The sequence below is a fragment of the Osmerus eperlanus genome, chromosome 13 (genome assembly GCF_963692335.1).
Source record: "Osmerus eperlanus chromosome 13, fOsmEpe2.1, whole genome shotgun sequence".
NCBI lineage: Eukaryota > Metazoa > Chordata > Actinopteri > Osmeriformes > Osmeridae > Osmerus > Osmerus eperlanus.
Genome location: NC_085030.1, coordinates 13,974,610 through 13,998,939, shown reverse-complemented (window position 1 = coordinate 13,998,939; position 24,330 = coordinate 13,974,610). Strand labels below are relative to the sequence as shown.

General features: G+C 53.0%; 2 protein-coding genes across 3 annotated transcripts; both read right to left on the bottom strand.

Annotated features, from left to right (window-relative positions):
- Window positions 1-383: 383 nt before the first annotated feature.
- On the bottom strand, window positions 384-8,171 carry reep2 (receptor accessory protein 2). The gene is made up of 8 exons (XM_062476494.1): window positions 8,031-8,171; window positions 5,961-6,033; window positions 4,518-4,594; window positions 3,194-3,314; window positions 2,907-3,020; window positions 1,434-1,596; window positions 1,033-1,196; window positions 384-841 (listed from the first exon to the last, which is right to left on the bottom strand). The coding sequence occupies exons 1-8, from the start codon at window positions 8,060-8,062 to the stop codon at window positions 764-766; spliced, it is 822 nt and encodes a 273-aa protein (XP_062332478.1). The 5' UTR covers window positions 8,063-8,171; the 3' UTR covers window positions 384-763.
- A 924-nt stretch (window positions 8,172-9,095) lies between these two features.
- On the bottom strand, window positions 9,096-23,837 carry kdm3b (lysine (K)-specific demethylase 3B). Of its 2 annotated transcripts, none has more exons than XM_062475961.1 (25): window positions 23,297-23,837; window positions 21,765-21,932; window positions 21,500-21,613; window positions 21,300-21,405; window positions 20,947-21,071; window positions 20,726-20,785; window positions 19,628-20,326; window positions 17,919-19,212; window positions 17,313-17,520; window positions 16,937-17,151; window positions 16,155-16,307; window positions 15,892-15,999; window positions 15,653-15,780; window positions 15,154-15,463; window positions 14,557-14,816; window positions 14,109-14,387; window positions 13,815-13,986; window positions 13,606-13,696; window positions 13,221-13,351; window positions 12,948-13,067; window positions 12,240-12,263; window positions 10,906-11,045; window positions 10,417-10,593; window positions 10,104-10,238; window positions 9,096-9,937 (listed from the first exon to the last, which is right to left on the bottom strand). In XM_062475961.1, the coding sequence occupies exons 1-25, from the start codon at window positions 23,507-23,509 to the stop codon at window positions 9,857-9,859; spliced, it is 5,511 nt and encodes a 1,836-aa protein (XP_062331945.1). In that variant the 5' UTR covers window positions 23,510-23,837; the 3' UTR covers window positions 9,096-9,856. The 2 variants fall into 2 exon arrangements, with proteins under 2 accessions (XP_062331945.1, XP_062331946.1); XM_062475962.1 differs by having other exon boundaries at window positions 20,096-20,326; window positions 23,297-23,836.
- Window positions 23,838-24,330: the final 493 nt, after the last annotated feature.

Here is a 24,330-nt window from a genome sequence, read left to right as displayed (position 1 = left end):
TGTGTGAGTGGATGTGGTATATTGACTGACAGCTGGTTATGCAGTAGATAAACAAGCCCTACATACATACACCTATTAAGTCATGGTTTAAATATCTATACACACACCCTGTGTGTGCACTCTTCCAGTCTTCACAAAGCTGAACGGGTGAGGAAGAGGAGAGAAACAAACAGGTGAAATCATCCCTCCATCCACTGGTGTGACGAGGTGGAACAGCAGCAATGTAGGAGAATTTGAGCCCTACACAGTTCATGGAAAGTGTGGTTCTGTTCCCAAGCAGCCTATATATCTCCACAGCTAACACTAACCCTGGAGGACAGAGACTGGGGATCAACACAGAGAGAGAGCGAGAGCGAGAGCGAGAGCGAGAGAGAGAGAGAGAGAGAGAGAGAGAGAGAGGCATGTGACCTGCTCACACTGTTGAGGATCAACACCCAAACAAGACTCTGGATATCTGGACTGACCAAGGGAAGTTAATTGGCCCAATTGCCCTCTCACACACAAGTGCAGCTGCCCCCCCGCCCATATTGTTAAAAGACTACATACTCAATTCAGATACATGTACAGTGTAAAAGTCAAGAGGCATGCTGGGTAAAAGGATGGTGGTGATGTCACAACGACAGGCTTAACTAGATCTAGACTAAACCCCCTGACCTTTGATTTCATCTGGTGTGTGAGGGTAAGCGAGCGTGTGGAGGCAGGTGGGGTCCTGTGAGGCTGGAGGAGGAGGAGGAGGAGGGACGAGGAGGAGGGAGGCGGGGTCTCAGGGTGACTCTGCACTGGGGCCTGCAGACGCCACAATCTTCTTTTTGGGCTGTTTCTTCACCGTCTTGGTCTGAGTCTGGAGGAGGGGGGGGGGGAGACTGAACATTAAAAACAGCTTTGGAAAGATAGAAGGGGAGTGTGAGAGGCATCAGAGAAGCAAAATAGAAACTAAAGAGGCGAGAGGTGAGAGAAATGAAAGTGAGAGAAATGAAAGTGAGAGAAGCAAGAGTGACAGAACAGAAAGAGAGACAGAAGGAGGCTGCCCACCTCAGTCTTAGCAGCAGCTGGTTTCTTGGTCGTCTTGACGCTGGCCGTGCGTCGGGGGGCCTTCTCCGGCAGATCCTCGTCAGAGTGCTCCGTCCTGGTGTCTGATTGGTCAGAGCTGTGCTGCGAAGCCTCATCGGGGAGCGGAGCCGCAGAGGAGGAGCGAGCTGTGGGAATGGACGGGAGGGCAATGTCAGTGTTAGGTCAGATCTAGGGGTGCGTGGCAGGGTGTGTGTGTGAGAGACCTACTCTGACGTGAGGTAGTCTTGGTGCGTGGCAGGGTGTGTGTGTGAGAGACCTACTCTGACGTGAGGTAGTCTTGGTGCGTGGCAGTGTGTGTGTGTGAGACCTACTCTGACGTGAGGTAGTCTTGGTGCGGGGCAGGGTGTGTGTGAGAGACCTACTCTGACGTGAGGTAGTCTTGGTGCGGGGCAGGGTGCTCGCTCCAGACCCAAGGTCCTCCAGAGGGTCTCTCCTCATGCCCAGCCCCAGCTCGTCCTCTGAGCCAATCAGAGTCAGGTCCTGCATGCTGAAACTGCGCAGCTTGTCTGACAGCACGCCCTGCCCCTACACACACACACACACACACACACAAACACCTCTCAAAAGATGCACAATACAGCCAGTATTCGCTGCTAAGACAGGCCTGTTAGGAGTCACCCTCAGCTAGGGGCGTTGCTAGACCCTTTTTACTGGGGCACGTGGCCCGGTATAAATCTGCTGTGCCCCAGTAAATTTAATTTCCCCTTTGGTAATTTCTTCCAAAACACACATACTAACCCCTTTGCTAATTTACTCTTTGGTAATTTCATCCAAAACACACATACTAACCCCTTTGCTAATTTCTTCTAAAACACACACTTACCCCTTTGCTAATTTCATCCAAAACACACATACTAACCCCTTTGCTAATTTCATCCAAAACACACATACTAACCCCTTTGCTAATTTCATCCAAAACACACATACTAACCCCTTTGCTAATTTCATCCAAAACACACATACTAACCCCTTTGCTAATTTCATCCAAAACATACATACTAACCCCTTTGCTAATTTTCCCTTTGATAATTTCATCCAAAACACACATACTAACCCCTTTGATAATTTTCCCTTTGCTAATTTAATCCAAAACACACATACCGGTACTAACCCATTTGGTAATTTCATCCAAAACACACATACTAACCCCTTTGATAATTTCATCCAAAACATACATACTAACCCCTTTGCTAATTTTCCCTTTGATAATTTCATCCAAAACACACATACTAACCCCTTTGATAATTTTCCCTTTGATAATTTCATCCAAAACACACATACTAACCCCTTTGATAATTTCATCCAAAACTCACATACTAACCCCTTTGATAATTTTCCCTTTGATAATTTCATCCAAAACACACATACTAACCCCTTTGATAATTTCATCCAAAACTCACATACTAACCCCTTTGATAATTTTCCCTTTGATAATTTCATCCAAAACACACATACTAACCCCTTTGATAATTTCCCAGCCACCCAGTAGAGCTTTATCTCTAACAACACCCCTGCCGTCAGCCACCCAGTAGAGCTTTATCTCTAACAACACCCCTGCCCTCAGCCACCCAGTAGAGCTTTATCTCTAACACCACCCCTGCCCTCAGCCACCCAGTAGAGCTTTATCTCTAACACCACCCCTGCCCTCAGCCACCCAGTAGAGCTTTATCTCTAACAAAGCCCCTGCCCTCAGCCACCCAGTAGAGCTTTATCTCTAACAACACCCCTGCCCTCAGCCACCCAGTAGAGCTTTATCTCTAACAACACCCCTGCCCTCAGCCACCCAGTAGAGCTTTATCTCTAACAACGCCCCTGCCCTCAGCCACCCAGCCTACCTTGGCCGCGGCCGTGACGGCTGCGTTGGCAGCCAGGTTCAGGCCCCTCTTCCCAAACTTCATCATGGTCTCATAACTCCTGTCTTTCGCCTGGGTGATGTACTCATCTATCTCCTACAGCGGAGACAGAGACAGAGGAAAACAGAGAGGGAGAGAGAGAGGGAGAAAACACACACAAGAGAGAGAAACAGACAGAAACAAAATGAGAACATTTTCCGCTAGATGTGGGCAGATGGATGATCCGCTTGATTGCTCCCTGTGGTTCTGGAGTGGTGTTCCCTTCTGACCTTCTCCTTGTTGGACAGGGTGGGGTGGACAAACTTGCGGTAGAGCACACTGGAGCCCTTGGTGTAGGGGGACAGCAGCCAGATGACGAAGGCAATCTTCAGCTCGAAGTAGAAGGGGAACCTGACACGCAGAAACACAGAATATCAACCTGACACTACAGAAACACCATAACAACCTGACAATCAGAAACACAGCATATTAACCCATGTCCAGTCAACGAATGCTACCTTGAAATGCATGTCTGGAGTCCTTTGGGTTATGGTTATACTGTAGGAACTTTTAAACCTGGGACTCACTTTGGACAAATGTGATGTTGTACCGTTGTAATGTTTTAAAAAGCTCTGGTGTGGATTGTGTGTCAGGTTATCAAATGGGTTCATTTGATGACACTTTGTGTTGTCACGGCGCTTGGTTGTGGGACAAAGGTGAACAAGTGCACCTGTGGCATCACTGCCATCTTGAATGACAACCCTAACATTCCATGTTAGGGTTTGGAAAGCAATGTACTGGCGTCATGGCACAATAAAGCTGTTTGGCTCGATATGTTGCATTGTTTAGTGGCATGACACTAGAGCATCGGGGGATGTCCCTGTCGGGGATATGTCCCTGTACTTACTGTAAGAGTAAGTACATTCCCCCGAGGCAAGTAGGCCAATAGGGAGGCCAATAGGGAGAATACGTGTTGGAACGAATTGTGTGTACATAAGCACAGTCATGCTCTAGCGTCTTCCCCCGAGGCAAGTAGGGTGAAGTGCCTTGCCCAAGGACACATCGTCATTTTGCACGGCCGGGAATCGAACTGGCAACCTTCTGATTTAATAGCCCGATTCCCTAACCGCTCAGCCATCTGACCCCCGGGTCATAGGTGAACAAGTGCACCTGTGGCATCACGGGGAGCCCTGGATAAGAGCGACTGCTAAATGTAAATGTATGACCCCCGACCACAACCAAGCGCCATGTCAACTTGCGGAGCCTACGCGAGAGACGTTCACAACATTCAACAGACAACATTCCCCGTTGGTACAGCATGCGGAGAAACTGCGGCGAGCACTCATGGATGTATAACATATATATTCCATCCATGTGAGCACTTCAGTGGTGTGGAGGTATGATCTGACGTGTCGTTTGGTGGCGTGAGAGAGTGAGCTTCCAGAAGCTTCCAGACAGAGCCGGAACGTGTGAGTCTCACGTCAGATGTGTGAACGTAGGCAAGCCTCATACATCTGATGCCAAGTGAAAGTGTGCCCTAAAAACATGACATGGCCATTCTAAGAACAGCAGAGGGCTATCCTATAGCGCCCCCTGGTGGACAGGCCAACTCACCATGACATCACCAGGTCTGTTATCGTCTCTGCTGTAGTGAAGAGTGCAAAGACGATCCAGTACATCATCCACTTCACCTACACACACACACACACACACACACAGGGGGGAAAGAAGAGATCACCACATATGAAGCACGTGAAAGCACTGCCTACAAGTACACATGTGCTAGGACATGTGGAGTCACATAAACATGGTTCACCACACACACACACAAACACAGCATGTTTAGTCATCCAGAAAGCACATGGTGGAGCCCCTACACTCCATAGTGCTTCTGATAACCGTACTTGATGATCTGGCCGTCCTAACACATGATGTTACACATGGTGTTACACATGGTGTTACACATGATGTTACATAAAAAGCTACTATAGCTTGACTCCACTGAGAAATAGGAGAGGGAGACAGAAAGAAGGAAAAAGCGTAAAAACAACTGGGATGAAAATGGCGTCCTATTTTCCTCCCTCATCAGTATCCGTCTGGCTGAGCAGTTAGAAAAAGGGGAGGGGGGTTTCCATGGCAACCAGCGGGGAGGAGAGCAGAGCTTGGCAGAGTCCCGTCTCCTCCTCCTCCCTCTTTCCCATCGCTGGATGAGGTAAGCAGGGAGGATCCCCCCGCTTTAAAAGGATGCTGGTAAACTACTCTGCTCCACACAGAGACACCATGGAGCCTGGCAGCTTCTCAGCTCTGGCTCTGTCTTGTCTCTGCCCTGTCCTGTCTCTGCCCTGTCCTGTCTCTCCCCTGTCCTGGCTCTCCCCTGTCCTGGCTCTCCCCTGTACCCTGTCTCTCCCCTGTCTCTGGCTCTCCCATGTCCTGTCTCTGTCCTGTCTCTCCCCTGTCCTGGCTCTCCCCTGTACCCTGTCTCTCCCCTGTCCTGTCTCTCCCCTGTCCTGTCTCTGCCCTGTCCTGTCTCTCCCCTGTCCTGTCTCTGCCCTGTCCTGTCTCTCCCCTGTCCTGTCTCTGCCCTGTCCTGTCTCTCCCCTGTACCTCCCCTGTCCTGTCTCTCCCCTGTACCCTGTCTCTCCCCTGTACCTCCCCTGTCCTGTCTCTCCCCTGTACCCTGTCTCTCCCCTGTACCCTGTCTCTCCCCTGTACCCTGTCTCTCCCCTGTACCCTGTCTCTGTCCTGTACCCTGTCCTGTCTCTGCCTCTCCCCTGTCCTGTCCAGACTACCTAGGTCTGCCTTCAGGTGCTGTGTCATAATAACCTAATATGTATGCAGTGCACCATCTTGGTTTAATGTTTAGCTTTCTCCATCCAGGATGACAGAGAGGGAGATGAACTGTGTCCCGGATCCATAAGTAAATAAGCAGGCGAAGGTTGGACTACTGGAGATAAAGCGAAATCAATACCCCAGCCAGCCGCAATCCTCAGGCCTACAGCCCACAGACTGAACCATGGAGAGGTGCAGGGCTAACATAGGCCTGTGTAGGATACTTACGTATTCCTTCACATTCTTCGTCTTGACAGCCTTGTAGGAGGAGTAGGCAGGGTAGAGCGTCCCGAAGGCGAGGCTAGAGACGGGGCAGAGGACACGGGGTCAGGGTCATCAACACCGTCACCATGGCAACATGACCTCCAGCGGTTGACAAGCCCCCTGATTGGATACTGATGGTCCCTGAGGACTGTGCAGGCTGAGGCCTGGACTCCTCAGCTGGGTGAGTCAACACAAACAGACTTCTCTGTATGAAAGTAGGCCGCCCTCAGGACAGAATTTGCCCCCATATCTCCCCTGCAGGAAGTAGGTTAGCCTTATAGGACAGTCCGTCCAAGCTGGGTAGGGCGTGGCTCCTTGGCACAGACTCATTCTAGGGTTAAATGGCTGCTTGACTTGACTTGTCTCCAGAGCTGTAGCCAGCTCCAACAGTGCAGAGGAGCGGAAACACAGGAACCTGCTACACTACACAGATACACTGGGAAAACACACTGGTGTCAGAGGTGGGTCGCCATGTGTGAGCACAAATCACACACACACACACACACACACACACTCCTGTCCGGTGTCTGTGTGGCAGTTTGTGCTGATGTGACAGGAAACTGAAATCTGAGTGGCCAGCCACGCCTGTCACCTCTGTCCAGCCCCGGCCAGTCACACAGTCACTGACGGCGTGTGTGCTTGTGAGTGGACCTTGTTTCTATTGTCTGATCGTCTAACTGGGTGTGCCTGCGTGTGTGTGTGTGTGTGTGTGTGTGTGCGCCCTGCCCTGCAGTGTACAGCAGGAGACGAGCACAAGGCAGAGCAGCCTAACAGGGATCGTAAACTCCTCATTTCACTGCACGCTCTCCCTATTAAAGGCAGCTTCCATGGTTTCTTCCTAGCTTGCAGGACTTCCCTGCTTCCTTGGATTATCGCTGAGCCGACGTGCAACAGCCGAGCACAGCCTATTCGCACGTCTCCCACCACCAGCTCCTGATAGGTCACCACTTCCCTGAGGGAAGAGAGGAAGGTGTAGTGGGTTCTGACAGAGCCACTTGCTTCCCTCTCACTTCCTGTTCTGTTTTCCTCCAAAAGAGAGGTCTCTGGTCCTCTCTGGTTTCACCCAAAGCTGCTCACTCATCAACTGTATCTCTACACTGATTGGCTGGACACAGACCGAGTTTAAGGTGTCCATTGTTGCATACTGTTCCAGAATGTGGGCTGAATGCTGATATGAGCAACGTTTGTTTTGCTGTAACTGGTACCTAATCTAAACACATGATAGGAATCTCAAGTCAAGTAGGGCCAACCCTTTTCACACAATATGATGAAGCCCATATTCACTCACCCTGCTCATCTCACAAGCACAGCAAGATGTGCAGCTGGGTGAGATGCAGGAACAGGTAGAAAGCTGCGTGGATGACTCAACCGCTTCACGCAAGGCAGCTGTTTTTATAACCAGCTAAGTAGTGGGTACAGGTGGACAGACTAAGGCCTGCGCTGAGGGCCGGTGGCGTTTTCTTCAGTTTTATTATATGAAACGGGAACTGTAGCTGCTAGTACCATCTCGGTCTGTGGAAGAGGACTTGGCTAAGGCCAGCGCATCCCTAGCTCATTCAATAACTTAGAGGGTTTCTAACCATTACTGATGGGTAAGCCACTACATTATCAAGTATCTTGCCAATTAAAATGAGCGATGGATGTTGTAAGGAATATCTAAATAGCTAGAGCTAGCTATTTAAGTAGTCCCCGTTAACGCTGTCAGGTGCTTGGTTAGCAATATGGCTAGATCCCCGTCATCAATGCCTTGATAACTATTTGTTAGCAAACTGTAGCACCGCCGCAATACATTAAATGCAACTCCATTCTTCAAAGATTTCAGAAAAGTAGATGATGAAATATATGCCATGATACACGATTTGCGTTGACAGGGAGCAGATGCGCCCCGGGTGCAAGCAGACTGGACCGCATTAGTGACTGTGCAGCTCAGCTGTGCTAAGCTAACAAGCTAAATAGCCAATAACGCGATGTGCCTAACGACCGTCTGTGGCAGCCGAAAACAACTTACATAAAAGCCAACGATTTCATACTTACACCACTATCCTTGAGATAATCCAAGACACCATGGTTACTGTCTGTAGAAATATGCCGCTCTCTCTCGTGAATTCTATCTAACAAACCAGTTGTTAGGGACCCCCCATCCCCTTCGTGAGACCGTTTGTTGTGATGCGAGTGGGACAAGCGGCAACCGATTCTGCTGCTGCCTGCTAACTACAGTACGGCAGACGAGACGAACAGTTATCTTCCTGCTATGTTCGTGCTGCATTAAAACCCCAGAGCTCCACTTTCTCTTAAAGGGCCAGGAATGTGTTCTGTCTGGATAGCTCTGAGCATTGACTCATAACGAGCTTTAATTAAATGAGACTTGGAGCAAGGTCCCCGCTTACTCAAATTGCCCCAATTAATTAGTGCAATACTGGACAATTCGTGCTTTCCGGAGGTGATACAAGACGAACACAGATTCAATTCCATACGTGTAATAAATAAAAGAAAAGAAAGATATAATACACCAATTACACTCCTCAGGCAACATTTACATTTCACTAATCAAATTTGTACACCTCCAAGTTGACATGGTAACTTGATGTTTTCGTGTGATTGGCTGGTCCGATATGAGTTCCAGAAATTATTTTCTAGAAAGGCATCCCAGAGGGAACAGTATGAGGAGACTGGCCCATTTAGGTGAACTACTTTCTATTTCAGACTTGGGTTTCTGGATGTGTGAGGAAGGCAGAGTTACATAGAAACCGAGATTAAAAGTTTGCTAACATTGAGCTGTGAACATCTAGATTCATCAACAGCCATCAAACTGGACCAGGAACCTGAAATGAACAGCCGTTCAGACAGTAGTCTTTTTTGGAAACTTTATTTTGAAAAATCAAACAGACTGCTAAGATCAATATATATATTGATACAATGTTAATGTCGGGTAGTTCAGATGAGACTCTCAGGTTGGGTTCACAATATCTGTGTTTTAAGTAAGTTAATACATTTATACCCCTGGACAGGCCAACACTGCCAGTCAGTCATGGCCAACATCCTGTGTTACCCCTTCTTCACTTTCACATGTACATCGTAAAAAACAAACAAGCAATATAGTGAAAGAAATCCTCGCTTTTAATTGATAACATGACAAACTAAAAATACAAAACTTTGGTCTATTTCCCTTCACGTCTGCAGTTTCACAGGTCTGATTCCACCTCGGGCTGGGGGAAGGAGTCTATCAGTTTGTTTAAAACCCAACTTAAAGAAAACAGTCTACACACACACACACAGGTGGGTGGAGTGAAGGAAAACTATTAACAGGAAGAGAGACAAACAGTCCTGTGTTCACATTAGTCAGATACTGTTTACACACAAGCAGAGCCTCCCTGGCTCCGGAGGCTCGTCAGCTCACCTCCAGACTGCACTGGGCGGTAAAACAAACTGCCCTAAACTGAACAGGATTCACCTTATGAGTTCCAGAACCCTTCCATTAGTTTTACTGAGCAGGTTTACCAAAATCAAGTGCACCCTAAGTAAATCATAACCGTGTTTTCAAATACTATTTTAGGAAGGTCTTTTTCTCTTCAGCCTGACATCTCTCACACAACCAGAACAACTAACAGGACAACTGACGTTAAATACAGTTAATAATCAAAGGTGAATTTGGAAACAACTAGGCATATTTGAACTTTTGTGTTGCCGTATAAAAGCGATTAAGTACTTTTCCCATCCAAGCTTTGACTATAACCCCCCCCCCACACACACCACCCCAGTATAAGCGTTGGGTGTCAGCCCGCAATCAGCTTTAAGTCCACTCTGCCCAGTCACCAGTGCCACTCTGTGTGTGTGTGAGAGCACACCTGCTGTAGAGGACATTAGGAACGAGCTAGTTTGGGTTCATGTGCCCTGAGGGTCCCCACGGCGTCCTTCACAGCGTGGTAGATGATGTTCTTCACCTGGGGAAACACAGCGTGCACAACACCTGCTGTTACAGCTGGACCACTTCTGTTTAACGAGGACTCCGGCAAACACACGAGACCTTTAGAAACTAAGTCCGGCTCAGACGCAAACGTGTCTGCTGGAGGTAAGAGACTATGTCACAGAGGAACGATGGATCCGTACCTGTAGTTTGTCCTCGTGGTTGGAGTGGGTGGTGGAGAGGTGTCGGAACTCCTGCGTCAGTCTGAAACAGTGTTTCACATGTTCTGGAGACACAAAGTCCTCCGCTACCTTGATACAGCTGTACAGGTTATGAACCTGGAGGAGAGGGACAGATGGGGGGGGGGGGGGGGGGTGAGAGAGGCAAAGGAGAAAAATAGATAAGACAGACAAGATTAAAAGGGAGCAAAACAGAAAGATAGCGAGAGAGCGAGCGTGGGAGAAAGAGAGCAAGAAAACAAGAAAGAGAGAGAGACAGAGAGTTTCTCCTGCCGACCTGGTGGGGAGCGCCCGCGGGGATGAACACGGCATCTCCCAGGAACTGGACGATGGCCCAGCCCTGCACGCCGTACTCCTCGTACAGCCTCCTCCGGAGCACCTGGTCCAGGTACCAGCTCTGGTCGTGGATGGGGTCGTGGTCCGGAGGGTTCTCCTGGCCCAGCTCCTCTCCCACCTAGGCACAGCACAGCAGTCAGGTCACGCCCTTCATCCAGCCACACCTGATGTCTACGGGGGTCATGGTGTCGCTTGTCTGAATCACTGCCTCCCTCGTCTGCCCTCTCCCCAGTCAAAATCACCTCCACAGAGCTCGTAGTAACTGCATGATGCTAGTGGGTAATGTCTATACTGATGGGTCTATCCCTAACCCTTACATAATACAGACTTTCTAAAGGAGCCTGAAGATTTTTTGAGGGTTGATATTTACACACAACCAATGGTATCTACAAGGTCAAAGGTCCAGAAACAGGAAGTGTTTGGTGCAGACCTTGCGGAGCAGCTCGCGGATCTTCTCTGCATCCTTGGCAGCGTAGATGTGCCAGAGAGCTCCCGGCTTCTCCTTCGCCTCGTACACCCTCCTCTTCGTCATCTCGTCCACATCCCCCTCCTCGATGGTGGTCATCACCTCTGTTGAATCAAGCACACACACACACACACAAAGACATACACAAAAACACACAGAGTAGAGGAGGGTCACAGGTCTGCTTTGAGACCATGTTTTAAAACACAGGTCTGAACGACGGGCACATTTCCTTTCCAGTCCACTCCCTCCTCTGAGACTTTCCACTGCAGCATTGTCTAGAATGTCCTCGGAGGCAGAGAACTTCAGAAAAACGCATCTCCTGACTGCAGGCCCAGGAAACGACCCAGGAAAGAGGTTCCAGTTACAAGCCCACCACAGACAGATGGGAGCAGACACAAGGCAGGTGGGGAGTCAGGTGGCTGAGCGGTGAGGGAATCGGGCTAGTAATCCGAAGGTTGCCAGTTCGATTCCCGGTCATGCCAACTGACGTTGTGTCCTTGGGCAAGGCACTTCACCCTACTTGCCTCGGGGGAATGTCCCTGTACTTACTGTAAGTCGCTCTGGATAAGAGCGTCTGCTAAATGACTAAATGTAAATGTAAGGCAGGGCTGCTCTAGGCTGGGTGCTACAGACTAGAAGCGCTCTCCTCGTTCTGGGGCGAGTCATCAGCCCCCCTCAGCCCACGAGGGGGAGGGGGCAGTACCAGTACATGACATCATAGCTGTCGGACGGTAAACAGCGCTCGGGGTCAAAGTATGACATGAATGAAGTTTAACTGCAGTGGTTTTATGTGTGTGTGTGTGTGTGCAGCGGTAGACAAAGGCAACAGGCCATGTGCTCATAGCTTTATATATTATTCATAATCTGGTCGCTAACAGGAGATATCCCTTAGGAGCAATAGATCACATAGCCGATATATGTATAGGCTGTGTGTGTGTGTGTGTGTGAGAACAGTGAGCCCTCTCTAGACAGCCTGTACTGATGAAGCCGTGCAGGACTGGATGCAGCTGCATCAGAGGGTGTTCCTCCTCAGACAGGGTCATGACAGCACCAGACCCCAGCTACACACAGTCTCATCTGATCAACACAACCAAGAGAACCACCACGTCAGAACGTTGCTGCAGGAACCGCAGTGTTCCGGGCTGCACCATGACGACGACAAGGGGAGGGGCGGAGTGAGGGGGGAGGGAGTGAGGGGGGAGGGAGTGAGGGGGGAGGGAGTGAGGGGGGAGGGAGTGAGGGAGTTAGTGGAGGAGAAGGGCATGCTACTGAGGACAGATACAAGAAAGACTACAGACCTGCACATCCAGTGATGTCTGCCTCTGTGGAGGAGAAATGTTGCCACAATCAAACACCGGAGACCCATGGGAGGGTTCTGAGACTAGCCCCCTGTCCCAGCCCCCTGTCCCAGCCCCCTGTCCCCCCCCCTAACTCTAGCACTTTGTGCCATCAAGCCCCAGCCTTAACCTTAACCCCGACACTAACCCTAGTCCCAACACTAACCCTAGCCTTGACCTTAGCCCCAGTCCTAACAGACCCAGCCCTAACCCTAGGCCCAGTCCTATCGCTAACCTTAGCCCAAGTCCTAACCATTGCCCCGGGCCTAACTCTGGCTGGATCACTGAACTGAATGCGAGCTATGGTTTTGTACATGTCGATGTTTAGTACATTTATGTATTTTTACTGTGCTCTGTGTGTGAGTGCTATGTCTTTAGTTCGCTTCTCTTTAGTGGCTCAGGTAGTTAAAACAGCAGTCAGTCTTAGAGTCTGTGTGGTTTTAGTTGTTCTGGTCCCACAGGATGTTCACATGATGGATCCTGAGGGGCTCTGAACCCAGCATGATTAAACACCCCAGCATGAGAGATGGATAACACAGCAGCAGCACAGCCCGCAGCAACAGCCAAAAACAGTCAGTGCTATAGCTGACTGTGTGTGTGTGTGTGTGCCTATGTGTGTGTGTCTGTGTGTGTCTATGTGTGTGTCTGTGTGTGTGTGTGTGTACTCACCCTGCTCGGTGTCCGACTCCCCCAGAGGTATCCCCACGTACACCATGACGTTGACGGCGTCTGACACGTCCAGGTGGAGGTTGGTGGTCCCCACCTTCCTGTCCTCCGTGGAGATCAGACCTGAGAAGGGAGGAGGAGGTGGTGAAGATGGAGGTGAAGCTGGAGCCTACGGCCTAGTGTACAGCATTGATGTGGCCTCCTGAGTAGTGTACACTACTAGTGTCCTAGTGTGCTAGGTGTGACCTCCTAGTGTGCTAGGAGGGTGTGTCTCACCATAAGCGTTGTACATTTTGGGACCCAGGTCGGGACGAACGAAGAAGTTGGGCAGACGGGAAGCCAGGTTGAGCCGCCCGTCCCTCTTAGTGTACTCTGGGAGGGGCAGGTTGTCCATCAGGTCATCAAACCTGGAGGTGGGGGGAGAGGAAGGTTACAGCCAATCATATACCTTAAAAACGGCCCCACATGACCTGTGTGTATTGGTTGTAAGTTCTTATGGTAGGGTTCTCTCTCTCTGGACCGAGAACCAGTGATCTTCTGGAGGGACTAGAACCAGTGACCTTCTGGAAGCAGTGACCTTCTGGAAGCAGTGACCTTCTGGAAGCAGTGACCTTCTGGAACCAGTGACCTTCTGGAAGCAGAGCCTTCTACAAGCCCTTACCGTGTGGGCATCATGTCCCTGAAGTCTTCCCCTGGAGGCCAGTCCTTCAGCTTCAGCACCATGGGCTGCCCATCGTTACCCTGCAGACGCTCTGGACACACAACCAGCACAGGACTTTACAGAGGATATGACATCATTATATGACATCATTTTGTCATGTAGATTACACGCCGGATGGAACGAGGGATGGATGAAGGGGAGGTACTTACTGGAGATGATCTGGAAGCCGTCCCAGAAGTCCCGGACCTTAACGTCTGAGATGATGGCGCAGTTCCTGCAGTTGACCAGGTCCACATCCTGGTCCCCAAACTCTTGGCTGAAGGCCTCAGGCTTCCACAGCCCCCCGTTCAGACGCTTGTGGATGCTGGACACCAGCACAGGCTGGGGGGAGGGGGTGGAGGAAGAGGTGGGGGACAAAGGTAGATGTCATCAACCGTGCGAAGGGCCGTTCCAGGATCTCAGATCCTGATGGAGAACAGGTACCGGGGCTGGGTGAACCCTACCTGTCCCTGCTTCCAGCACTCCCTGAAGATCTTCCAGTTGTTGCTGTTGCTGGGGTCCTGCAGGCAGAGCAAGCGCCCGTCACACAGCCAGGTGTGTGAGGTGTGGGGGTCCAGCACGCTGAGGCCCATCACGCCCCCGTCCCTGCGCCCCACACCGCCCGCTCCCAGCTCCCCACCTCCATCCCCCGCCTGCCGACGGCCCTCTGTCTTCTTGGTCTCCACCACGGAGGCGATGATGTGGTCCAGGAAGTTAGGTAGGCTGCCCTTCAGCTTGTCACCCTGGAGACGGGGAGGAGAGGAGGGGCTATGAGTTTACAGGACCTACAGGACAAAGCAAGTCAGTGAGGGTTCTAGAGTATTCAAATAGCAACAATCTAGGATGACCCAAAACAAGGAACACTCCAGACACCCGTGGTCCTAAGTCCTGCTGCGTTTGTGTCCTACTCACCCCGCCAGAAGTAGAGAACACAGAGGGGAAGGGAACCCCACTCTCTCCAGGACCCTGGGGAAGCCTGCCAGGCCCAGAGTTAAGCAGATCTCTGAGACTGGAGCCTTCAGGTTTGTGCTGGGCAGAACCAGAGCCCAGAAGCAGGCTGTTGAAGAGCTTGGGGCTGGAAGAGGAGGAAGGCTTGGACAGGGCACTGAGCGAGTCCAGGACAAAGGGAGAGCTGTTCTCCCTGTTCATCATGGAACGTAGCGAGCCGTGCTCTGGAGGAGCGGAGAGGACAGAGAGGACAGAACAGAAACAGATGTTGATACATACTGAACTCTAGGGGTGGGGGAAAAAATCGATTCACATTTGAATCGCGATTCAGTCTTCTAGCGATACACATCGATTCACAAATTTAAAAAATCCTTATTTCTTTTTGTAATGTTTTTTTTCCAATGTTTTGATTAAAAAAATCGCTAAAAATCGTGAATCCATTTTTAATCGATTCGTGATCCCAAGATTCGATTAGAATCCAATCGTGAGGTACGATTGATTGGATTCTAAAAGTTCCCACCCCTACTGAACTCATATCGGATTCTCCCCCCTGGTGCTCACCTTTCATGTCCTCTGCCTTGCCCTTCTGAGTGGCGAGGTCGGCCAGCCAGTGGAGAGGGGAGGACGTCCCCTCCCCAGGGGGCGGGGGTCGGGGGTCCTTAGGGGGCATGGGGGTCTGGGGGGCGTGGGCGAAGGTAGCAGAACTGCCGGAGGGGTGGCTGAGCCCCCCCAGAGCCCCCCCTCCGTCTGAAGACATCGCTGTGTGGGGCGGCTCTGTTTTCACCATCACCGTCGACTCCCCCTCTGGTTTAGAGGTTGTAGCCCCCCCGCTGCAACCTCTGCTGCCCAGGGCGGAGGCAGGGCCCGAACCCTGGAACACACACACACACACATCACGACCAGCACTCAAGAGCAGGTTTCCTCCTCACCGACCCCTCGACCAGACCACACACACTTGGTTGAGAGGCAGAGAGTGGCAGAGAAAGGCAGAGAGAGAGAGAGAGAGAGAGAGAGAGAGAGAGAGAGAGAGAGAGAGAGAGAGGCAGCAGCGATGCAGTACCTGTGCTATCCCGTTGGGGGCGCTGGGGCGCACCAGAGGCTTGGTGTGTCGGCTGGTGCAGGGGCAGTTGGCCTTGATGCCCCATTTGCCCCGGGCAGAGTGCACCATGTCTCCTATGTTGTAGAGAGCTGGTGGAGAGATGAGACCAGACACAAGACATGGAAAATAGGTTAGGTAGGCGTGTGTGTGTTTGCATTTCTAGATTTGTATGTGTGTGTGAGAGAGAAAGGTGTGTGTACCTGTGCCAGGGATGATCTGTGTGGGCATGAGGTTCTGGGGCTCGTGAGGCTGTCCTTTAGCACACTTCAGCCAGGAGAACACCTCATCCTCTGGGCCTTCATCCACGTCTGGGGAGCAACACACAAGCACACACACACACACACACACACACACACACAAGCGCACACACACACAGAAGGGGGTAAGTTAGCACACATCACATCCACACACACACACAGAAGAGTAAGCACGTCACACACACACAGAGCCAGTAGACACTCACCCTCCTGAGGCTTGTTCCTGCGGAGGCGGTAACAGTCGAGACACACCCCGAAGCCGCACTTCCTGCACACCCAGTGGATGTTGAACAGCGTGGTCTCACACACGTCACACATCTCCCTCACGCCACGCACAGCCCGCTTCCACGCCACTTTCTCTACGCAGGACACACACACAAACGAGAAGGTCAGTATGAATACACGGCTATGGGAAAAGGGCTAGAGGACGTGAGGAGAGGCAGGGCCTGGGTGAGGAGAGGCAGGGCCTGGGTGAGGAGAGAGAGAGGCAGGGCCTGGGTGAGGAGAGAGAGAGGCAGGGCCTGGGTGAGGAGAGGCAGGGCCTGTGTGAGGAGAGAGGCAGGGCCTGTGTAAGGAGAGAGGCAGGGCCTGGGTGAGGAGAGAGGCAGGGCCTGGGTGAGGAGAGAGGCAGGGCCTGTGTGAGGAGAGAGGCAGGGCCTGGGTGAGGAGAGGCAGGGCCTGTGTGAGGAGAGAGGCAGGGCCTGTGTGAGGAGAGAGGCAGGGCCTGGGTGAGGAGAGGCAGGGCCTGTGTGAGGAGAGAGGCAGGGCCTGTGTGAGGAGAGAGGCAGGGCCTGTGTGAGGAGAGAGGCAGGGCCTGTGTGAGGAGAGAGGCAGGGCCTGTGTGAGGAGAGAGGCAGGGCCTGTGTGAGGAGAGAGGCAGGGCCTGTGTGAGGAGAGAGGCAGGGCCTGTGTGAGGAGAGAGGCAGGGCCTGGGTGAGGAGAGAGGCAGGGCCTGGGTGAGGAGAGAGGCAGGGCCTGGGTGACTCACGGTGAGGCTCCACCATCATCATGGCCTCCTTCTCAGACATGACCAGCTGGCAGAACTGGTCCCCCACGTTGGCCAGGATGTACTTGGACGTGTCCAGGTCCAGGCCCTCCTGCACGGCCGGGGACGGCAGCCACAGGCCCATCGCCATGGCGTCGCTCTGCTGGGGGCTCAGGAAGCCCTCCACACGCAGCACGCCCTTCCTGGTGAACGCCAGTCTGGGGGAGGGGGGCAGTCAGGTGATACAGTATGTGGCAGCTACACACACACACACACACACACACAACAGCCACACATACAAACATGCAGTTTACACAAACGCTTATTAATACAGTCTCTGTGTCTTCCCCCCCCCCCACACACACACACACACACACACCTGCGGAAGTGGAAGAAGCGGCAGGCCACGTTGGGGTCGTCGTCGTCCGGCTCCTGCTCCCTGTATTTCCGGTAGCGCTCCAGGCGGCACTCCCGGCACTTGTGCAGGTGAGGAGCCACGTTGATGCAGGAGCCGTCCTGGAGGAAGGACTCCCCCGACTGCTTCAGACGACGCACCTTCGTCACGTCCTTCAGCACCGACTGGCCCACTGGAGGAGAGGGGGGGGGGGGGGTTACCATGGAGACGGTACGGCTCTACTCGAAAACAACCAGTGCGCGCTCTATGGAACCCTGTGTCACGATAGGAGATCCATTTGGACAGTACGTTCGTTGAGGAACCTTGAGCTTCCAGTTTGCCGTGAGCTCAGTAAGGTGATGTCCAGAACCGTAAAGGGTTCTGTTTTAACTAAGCGTTCTATATGGAACCTTGAGATAGAGGGTTCTTCTTTTGATAAATATCTGTTTCAGTTCTATTGTTCTATGAATTACCATTTAGATTTAGAATTTCATGAGTGTACACTAACAACAAATGTAGTTCTGTTTGTTCAAGTCTAAATGTCATATTTACTATGAACCACATCAACAGTATTTACTCCTGGCATCTCACCTTTGAACGGTTTGTTGCGGGGTCTGGTCTTGGGGGCCCCAGGGCCCTTGATCTTCTGGAGCATCAGAGCCCCCTCCTTGCTGGGCCCCTGGGGCCCCCCGGCTGAGCCCCGACCCATCCCCTCCTCCGCCTCGCTCAGGTCAGACAGGTCGCTGTTGTCACTGGAGTCCGAGTCGCGCTTGGCCCCCTGGCCGCGCTCCTCCAGGGGGAACTTGTGGTCCAAGTCCAGGGAAGAGTCCTCGCTGGGCCCCGGGACCACAGCACCAAACATGGAGGTGGAGGAGGGCCCGTCATCCCCCTCCCCGGACCCCAGGGAAGTGTGCTCATCCTTGGGCTTGGACCCCTCTGTCTCCTGGCCCCTCTGGGGGAAGCCAGAGGGGGGGGAGGAGGAGGTCAGGAGGCCTTTGGGGGGCTCTGCCATGGTGAAGAGGTTGGGCTTGCTGTCCGAGGGCCCTAGCGTCTCTGGCTGGGCCCCAGACAGCCCTGGTCCAGGGCTGGGGGCGGAGAGGACCCCGAAGGGGCTGGGGGAGGGCTTGTCCCCGTAGGCCAGGAAGGGGTTGGAGGGCTCCTTTGAGGGGGAGCCCTGGAGGAACAGGTTCTGGTGGGAGTCAGAGGACTTGGTGCCTGAGAGCAGACCCAACCCCCCCACAGCAGCACCCCCGTTAGTCCCTGCCCGGCTAGCCCCCACCAGGGGCCCGGAGGCCAAACCCAGGGGAGTGCCTAGCCCCCCCATGCCCAGAGCGGAGCTCCTCATCCCCCCGGACCCAGAACCCAGACCCCCGGGGAAGGCCTTGCTCGCAACCCCGTTGCCTGTGGGCGTCTGGGACTCTGGAGCCTTGGACTGCTCTTTCAGCTGGCCCGACCCAAACAGGCCCGGGGAGGGCTGGCCCAGAACCGGAGTCCTGGGTCCCTCGCTGGGCCGGGGGGGCTTGAACAGGCTGGGGGGTTCCTTCCCCAGGCTCTCCGACACGGCTGTGAAGTAGTTGGTGTCTTTAGACTGGGCCGGACCTGCAGCAGGACCCGGAGCAGTGCCGGGGTTCTGGGTCATGCACTGGAAGAACAGGTTCTGGTCGTTGTGCTGCGAAGGCTGGTCCTCGGTCTTGGGCCCCGCGGAGGCGAAGGGGAACCCGAACGCTCTCTGTTCCTGGGCGGAGGAGGGGGCGGCGGGGGAGGGGGCGGCAGGGTGGGACCCTCCGTTGGTCTGAGAGCTCCTCCCTCCGAACACAGCAGAACCTGCGGGCTTGGACTGCGGCGCTCGGAAGCCGGCCGCGGCCAGGACGGGGTTCTTAGAACTCTGGAACAGAGAACAGAGAACACGTGAGAACCTGTTGACTGAGGGTCCAGGTTGAGCAGAACATTCATCAGAGCACAGCCTCCTCACAGCCCCCTCACAGCCCCCTCACAGCCCCCTCACAGCCCCCTCACAGCCTCCTCACAGCCCCCTCACAGCCCTGGGAGAGGCCTGACACTCTGTCCAACAACAACAACAGTTATTGAACAAAAACCATAGGAAAACAAATCCACGTGGACCCAAAGTGCTGTACAGACAAGACCACAAATCCCAAACACAGGAAACACAAACATAAACAAGAAGAAGAAAAAAAAACTACATAGCACCACCTGACTCCAGGAACACGCTGATCAATTTCAGGGTTATATAATACTACTGTGACTGGACCCACCTCCCACACGCTCTCACCCAGACTCACCTCTGTTTGGCTGGGCGCAGCCCCCCAGGAAGGAGGCTGGGGGGTAAATCCACGAGGGAGTGGGGCAGAGAGGCCTACGCTGGGGGCGATGCCCAGGGGGGAGGGGGAGGAGACGGGTCCAGGGGACACCAGAGCGGCCGTCCTGGGGTGGGCTGCCTGGGGGGGGTCCTCTCTGTCGGGGTCGGGGGCGGAGGGGGGCTTGGCGGCCGGGGATCCAGGGACCAGGCTGGGCATCTGGCCCAGGGAAGGGAACGAGGAGTTGGAGAAGAGGGAGGGGGCGGGTTTGAGAGGGGGCGGGGTGGGGGTGGTGGAGTCAGCGCCGCCCTGCAGGAGGAGGGGCCGGCCGTTCTCCTTGGTGTGGGCGGGGAGGAAGCGAAGCGGGGCGTGTGATTGGTCCATCTGGGGGGAGGAGGAAATGGAGTTGGGGGAGGAGTGGCCTTGGGTGGAAGACGCTTCAGACGAACTTACATTGTTGCTGTGACTGTTCGTTCTTCCTCCTCCCCCCGTCTCTCCGCCCCAAGTCCCCGCCCCCTCCTTGGAGGCCTGCTGTGATTCGCTGCTGTCGGCCACGTCGTTTCCGGCAGCCTTGAAGCGTTTGAGGGTGACGTCCTCCTCGCCCCCGGAGGAGGTGCGGCGCCTGCGGCCGCTCTCTCCCTTCAGCGCCTCGCTCTCCTTCCTCCTGCGGCTGGTCTTCCCCTCCTGGAGGAACACAGGTGGTCACACAGCAGCCTGCGGGATCTGACCCTACCCAGCCTAGAACACTCCTCTCCCTAACCCTACCCAGCCTAGAACACTCCTCTCCCTAACCCTACCCAGCCTAGAACACTCCTCTCCCTAACCCTACCCAGCCTAGAACACTCCTCTCCCTAACCCTACCCAGCCTAGAACACTCCTCTCCCTAACCCTACCCAGCCTAGAACACTCCTCTCCCTAACCCTACCCAGCCTAGAACACTCCTCTCCCTAACCCTACCCAGCCTAGAACACTCCTCTCCCTAACCCTACCCAGCCTAGAACACTCCTCTCCCCCACAGCACAACACACTTCACCCCCACCGTAACCACAGAAACCCCCACCCCCCCGAAGGTTCGGCCCGTACCTCATCTTCAGCCAGCATGACATGGATCACACGGGGGTCGACCACCTGGCTCTCCTCCCCCTGAGAACACACTCTGTTAGAGGATGTACGACCACACACACACACACACACACACACACCAGCACACGCACAAACACCAGCAGAAACACACACCAGCACCCACACGGACGGTGTCTGGGCGAGTCTGTTCTATGCATGCAAAGGAACGTATGTATGTGCACCTTGTCCATGGTGATCTCCATGATGTGAGAGACAGGGTCGTGCTGGGAGACCAGGCCCAGGGCCCAGGGCTCCTCAGGCTCAGGCTGGTACACCTGTACCCTGCGGCCCTGGATGGTGAAGGAGCCTGGGGGAGACGAGCACAGGAAAATCAAGCTTTGTTCATCCAGCCCTTTTTCCAAGCCAGGCCCATAGACCTGCACCTAAACCAACCTGAACCACAAACTTCCATGAAAACTCAGAGATAAGAACACTGGAAGAAACCTGGAGCAGGGGGTCACACCCCAACTACACAACTAGGAGGAGGGAGGAGGGGGGAGGGAGGGAGGAGGGGGGAGACTGGAGAGAGGCTCACCCTTGCGGAGGATCTCCTGCAGCTCGTAGTCACTGAGCCAGAGGGAGACAGCAGCCTGGAGGAGGGGCTTCTCCAGGAGCAGGGGGTGTCCCACATCCTTCTCCACCTGCAACACACACACACACACACAACGAAGATAAGGAACCACACATGCTCAGCTTGGAGGCAAGAACCCTCCTACTCCCAGACGGACGCCTCACCTCAAACCTCTGGAGAGAACTTCCATCAGCGAGGAACTCCAGGGTTCTGCTTCCCAGGAACTCCACAGGAACCAGGGGGCCGAGCCCTACGCGGTCCACCAAGGATCGGAAGGCCTGCGGACGGAGAACGCCACGTCAGAACCACGCAGAACAGGACCTTGCTGTGGCAGTAGCGCATCACAACAAACCTTGTTAGAAAACACTAGAACAAGGGAACTTTTAGGAGGCAGCTGTGGAACATCCCAGCCCAGAGAGCGCCACTCACCAGGGCAGGCCAGGGGGTGGGTGGGGCGCCAGCAGGCAGGGAGGGGTTAGTCGCGCTCCGTGTGGCCCAGACAATAGAGTCCTCAACCAACACAGCGCTGACAGCCTCCCCGTACACCTGCACCCAGGTCCGCTTCCCCCCCACGCTGTCTTCAAACTCCATAAACACCTGAGGGGAGGAGGGGGACACCTGTTAGGAATAAGACATGACGCCAGTAACACTTCCACAGTTCAAACGCACCACGTCGCTGCAGGCACACACATACAGGGGAGTCAGGTGGCTGAGCGGTTAGGGAGTCAGGCTAGTAATCTGAAGGTTACCGGTTCGATTCCCGGCTGTGCTAAATGACGTTGTGTCCTTGGGCAAGGCACTTCACCCTACTTGTCTCGGGGGGAATGTACTGTACTTACTGTAAGTCGCTCTGGATAAGAGCGTCTGCTAAATGACTAAATGTAAATGTAAACAGGACACACAGTCATGCTTTCAACGTGACTCAGAGTGAGCTGAAAGGACTGACAGACTGGTCTCTCTACTCCCTCCCTCTCTCTCTTCCCCCCCATTTGTCAATCATTGGTCCGTGCTCCACCAACTGTTAAACTGTCCCCTTCTCCTGTGTCACCTCCATGTCAGGTTGCAGGCACGGTCACTCCCACACTCACACACACACCGAGGACAAGTGGGTGACACTGGAGGTGTCAAGTCATTCTGCAGGCACAAGACAGCTCAGCCATCTTCAGATATGTTAGTGTCTGAAGGCTTGTTTCTGTGTGGTAGTTACATAGTCTACACTATTTAGGTCAAGGAACATTTGATTTAAATCCAATCTTGTGGTTGGATGGCAAAGTCTGAGAAAGTCAGAAGCCAGATCAGCTGGTAAATTCTGAGCATTTCAGGGGCACAGGGGCGCTATAAAACGCCTGCAAACCGAACCGCAGTCAGCAAGGCCGACCGGCGTTCTGCTTTGTCTTTAGGAGTAAACATGAACACATTAATCAGTGTGAGCAGATGGTCCTAACAGTACAGTCATCAGAGGAGGAATCCTGCTGAAGGCCCCATGGCCACAAAAAAATGCATCCATGCGCAAGAAAATCTTGATCTGGTAGTTAGTACTAATTCCCAGTTTAACCCTCAGATAAAACCACTAAATTGGTTCATCGTAGTTTTTTTTTTTGAATTAGTAGTCAGGTGTGGAAAAACGAACGTCCTTATTCATAATCGCTGACCATGATCTAGGTAGCTACATATTGAGTGAAATGATTTCACTTTGTTTTGTCTGACTGGTTGAGGTGCAGGCTAGACACTGGAAAGAAAACACCGGGCCCCAGCTTAGTCCTCGGACTGAATTGGTGAGCGAGCTGACTGTCTGCCAAAGGTGCTAACATTAGCTTACTAGCTCGTGTACACCACCGATTCATGAACATTATTTAGTTGTTAGTCACACAGCGAGCGATAGCAATATAGCAGAAGGTTATCAGTTTGCTGAGAAGTTGTGCTTCCTTTAATATGACTCGTTATCTAACGTAAACACTGACCGTTAGCCCCGATGAAGCTGTGTTTGTTGTCGCCTCTCCTCCGCTCACCTCGATTCCCGGACTGGCCAAACCTATGACGCTGACCGCCCGTACTGTACCCTGGAGCCAGTCCCGAGCCCAAATGGCTTTCTCCGGTTCGGCTCCAGCGCTGGACCTTCCATCGTTAAGGAGTAAAATAAGACGCTTCCCAATCAACTCGAGCGAGTCTCCCATTATTTCACCAGCTAGCTCGCTAACGTTCGCTAGCCAACATGAAAGAGCAACTTCCTTGCTCGGGAACTCTGATGCTAGTAGCTGCAAGACAGCTGGTCAGTTTATCGAGCCCAAATTGTAAGCAGAACCTCTGGTACCGCAACTTTGCTCCGTGCACCGGAGCCCCTAGTGTAGTAGGGCGCTTAGCGGCGGACGTAGTCACGCCAGAAACACAGCGAAGCCGAAGTGTTATTGTCCTTCTTACAACTGTCCCGCTTTATCCGCCATTGAGCTGTGTAACAATCAAACGCACTCCTCGTAGCAACACTGCGGAGAGAAGCCTAGGAAACGAAAAAGCGACCTCTACCGGCGTTTACGATATAGCAGTAAAATCACATTTTCAAGAAGTCTTGAGCTGTAGGTCTCATTATGGAACAGGAGGGTGCGCCAGCTGACTAACTTCAGCCATAAAGAAACTGAAAATATTTCAATTTAGAACCCGTTTTCAGTGGCGGCTGGGTAGCCCCCGCAGCCCCCGCGAGGCGGGGGGGCCCCCACGCCCTAAGGGCCCCGCCCTGCATATCAAAAAACAGACTAATGGCCAATATAAAATATATATATATAAAAACAAGGAAAACACTTTGAGGGCGCTCATTGGGAGCCCCAAGTTTCAACTGCCAGGTAAAGGAATTCCGTAATGTAGGCAACGTAACAGATCTTCATCCACTTCCATGGGCTAAATAGTCTCAAAATCACTGAATCTGGCAACAATGGCTTTTGCGCATCTTACGTGCCTTTTGCGCCATTACGCCTATTGAACGCGCACATTTAAAAAATGCTAA

Excerpts from the sequence above, each read along its gene's own strand:
- kdm3b (XM_062475961.1), bottom strand. The coding sequence starts at position 23,509 with ATGGGAGACTCGCTCGAGTTGATTGGGAAGCGTCTTATTTTACTCCTT. Across the intron at positions 21,614-21,764 it reads CCACCCCCTGGCCTGCCCTG|GCCTTCCGATCCTTGGTGGA; the intron begins GTGAGTGGCGCT and ends CTCCGTCCGCAG. Across the intron at positions 17,521-17,918 it reads CCGCAACAAACCGTTCAAAG|TGGGCCAGTCGGTGCTGAAG; the intron begins GTGAGATGCCAG and ends CCTCTCCTCCAG.
- reep2 (XM_062476494.1), bottom strand. The coding sequence starts at position 8,062 with ATGGTGTCTTGGATTATCTCAAGGATAGTGGT. Across the intron at positions 6,034-8,030 it reads ATTATCTCAAGGATAGTGGT|CCTCGCCTTCGGGACGCTCT; the intron begins GTAAGTATGAAA and ends CCCCGTCTCTAG. Across the intron at positions 3,315-4,517 it reads ACAGACCTGGTGATGTCATG|GTTCCCCTTCTACTTCGAGC; the intron begins GTGAGTTGGCCT and ends TCTGCGTGTCAG.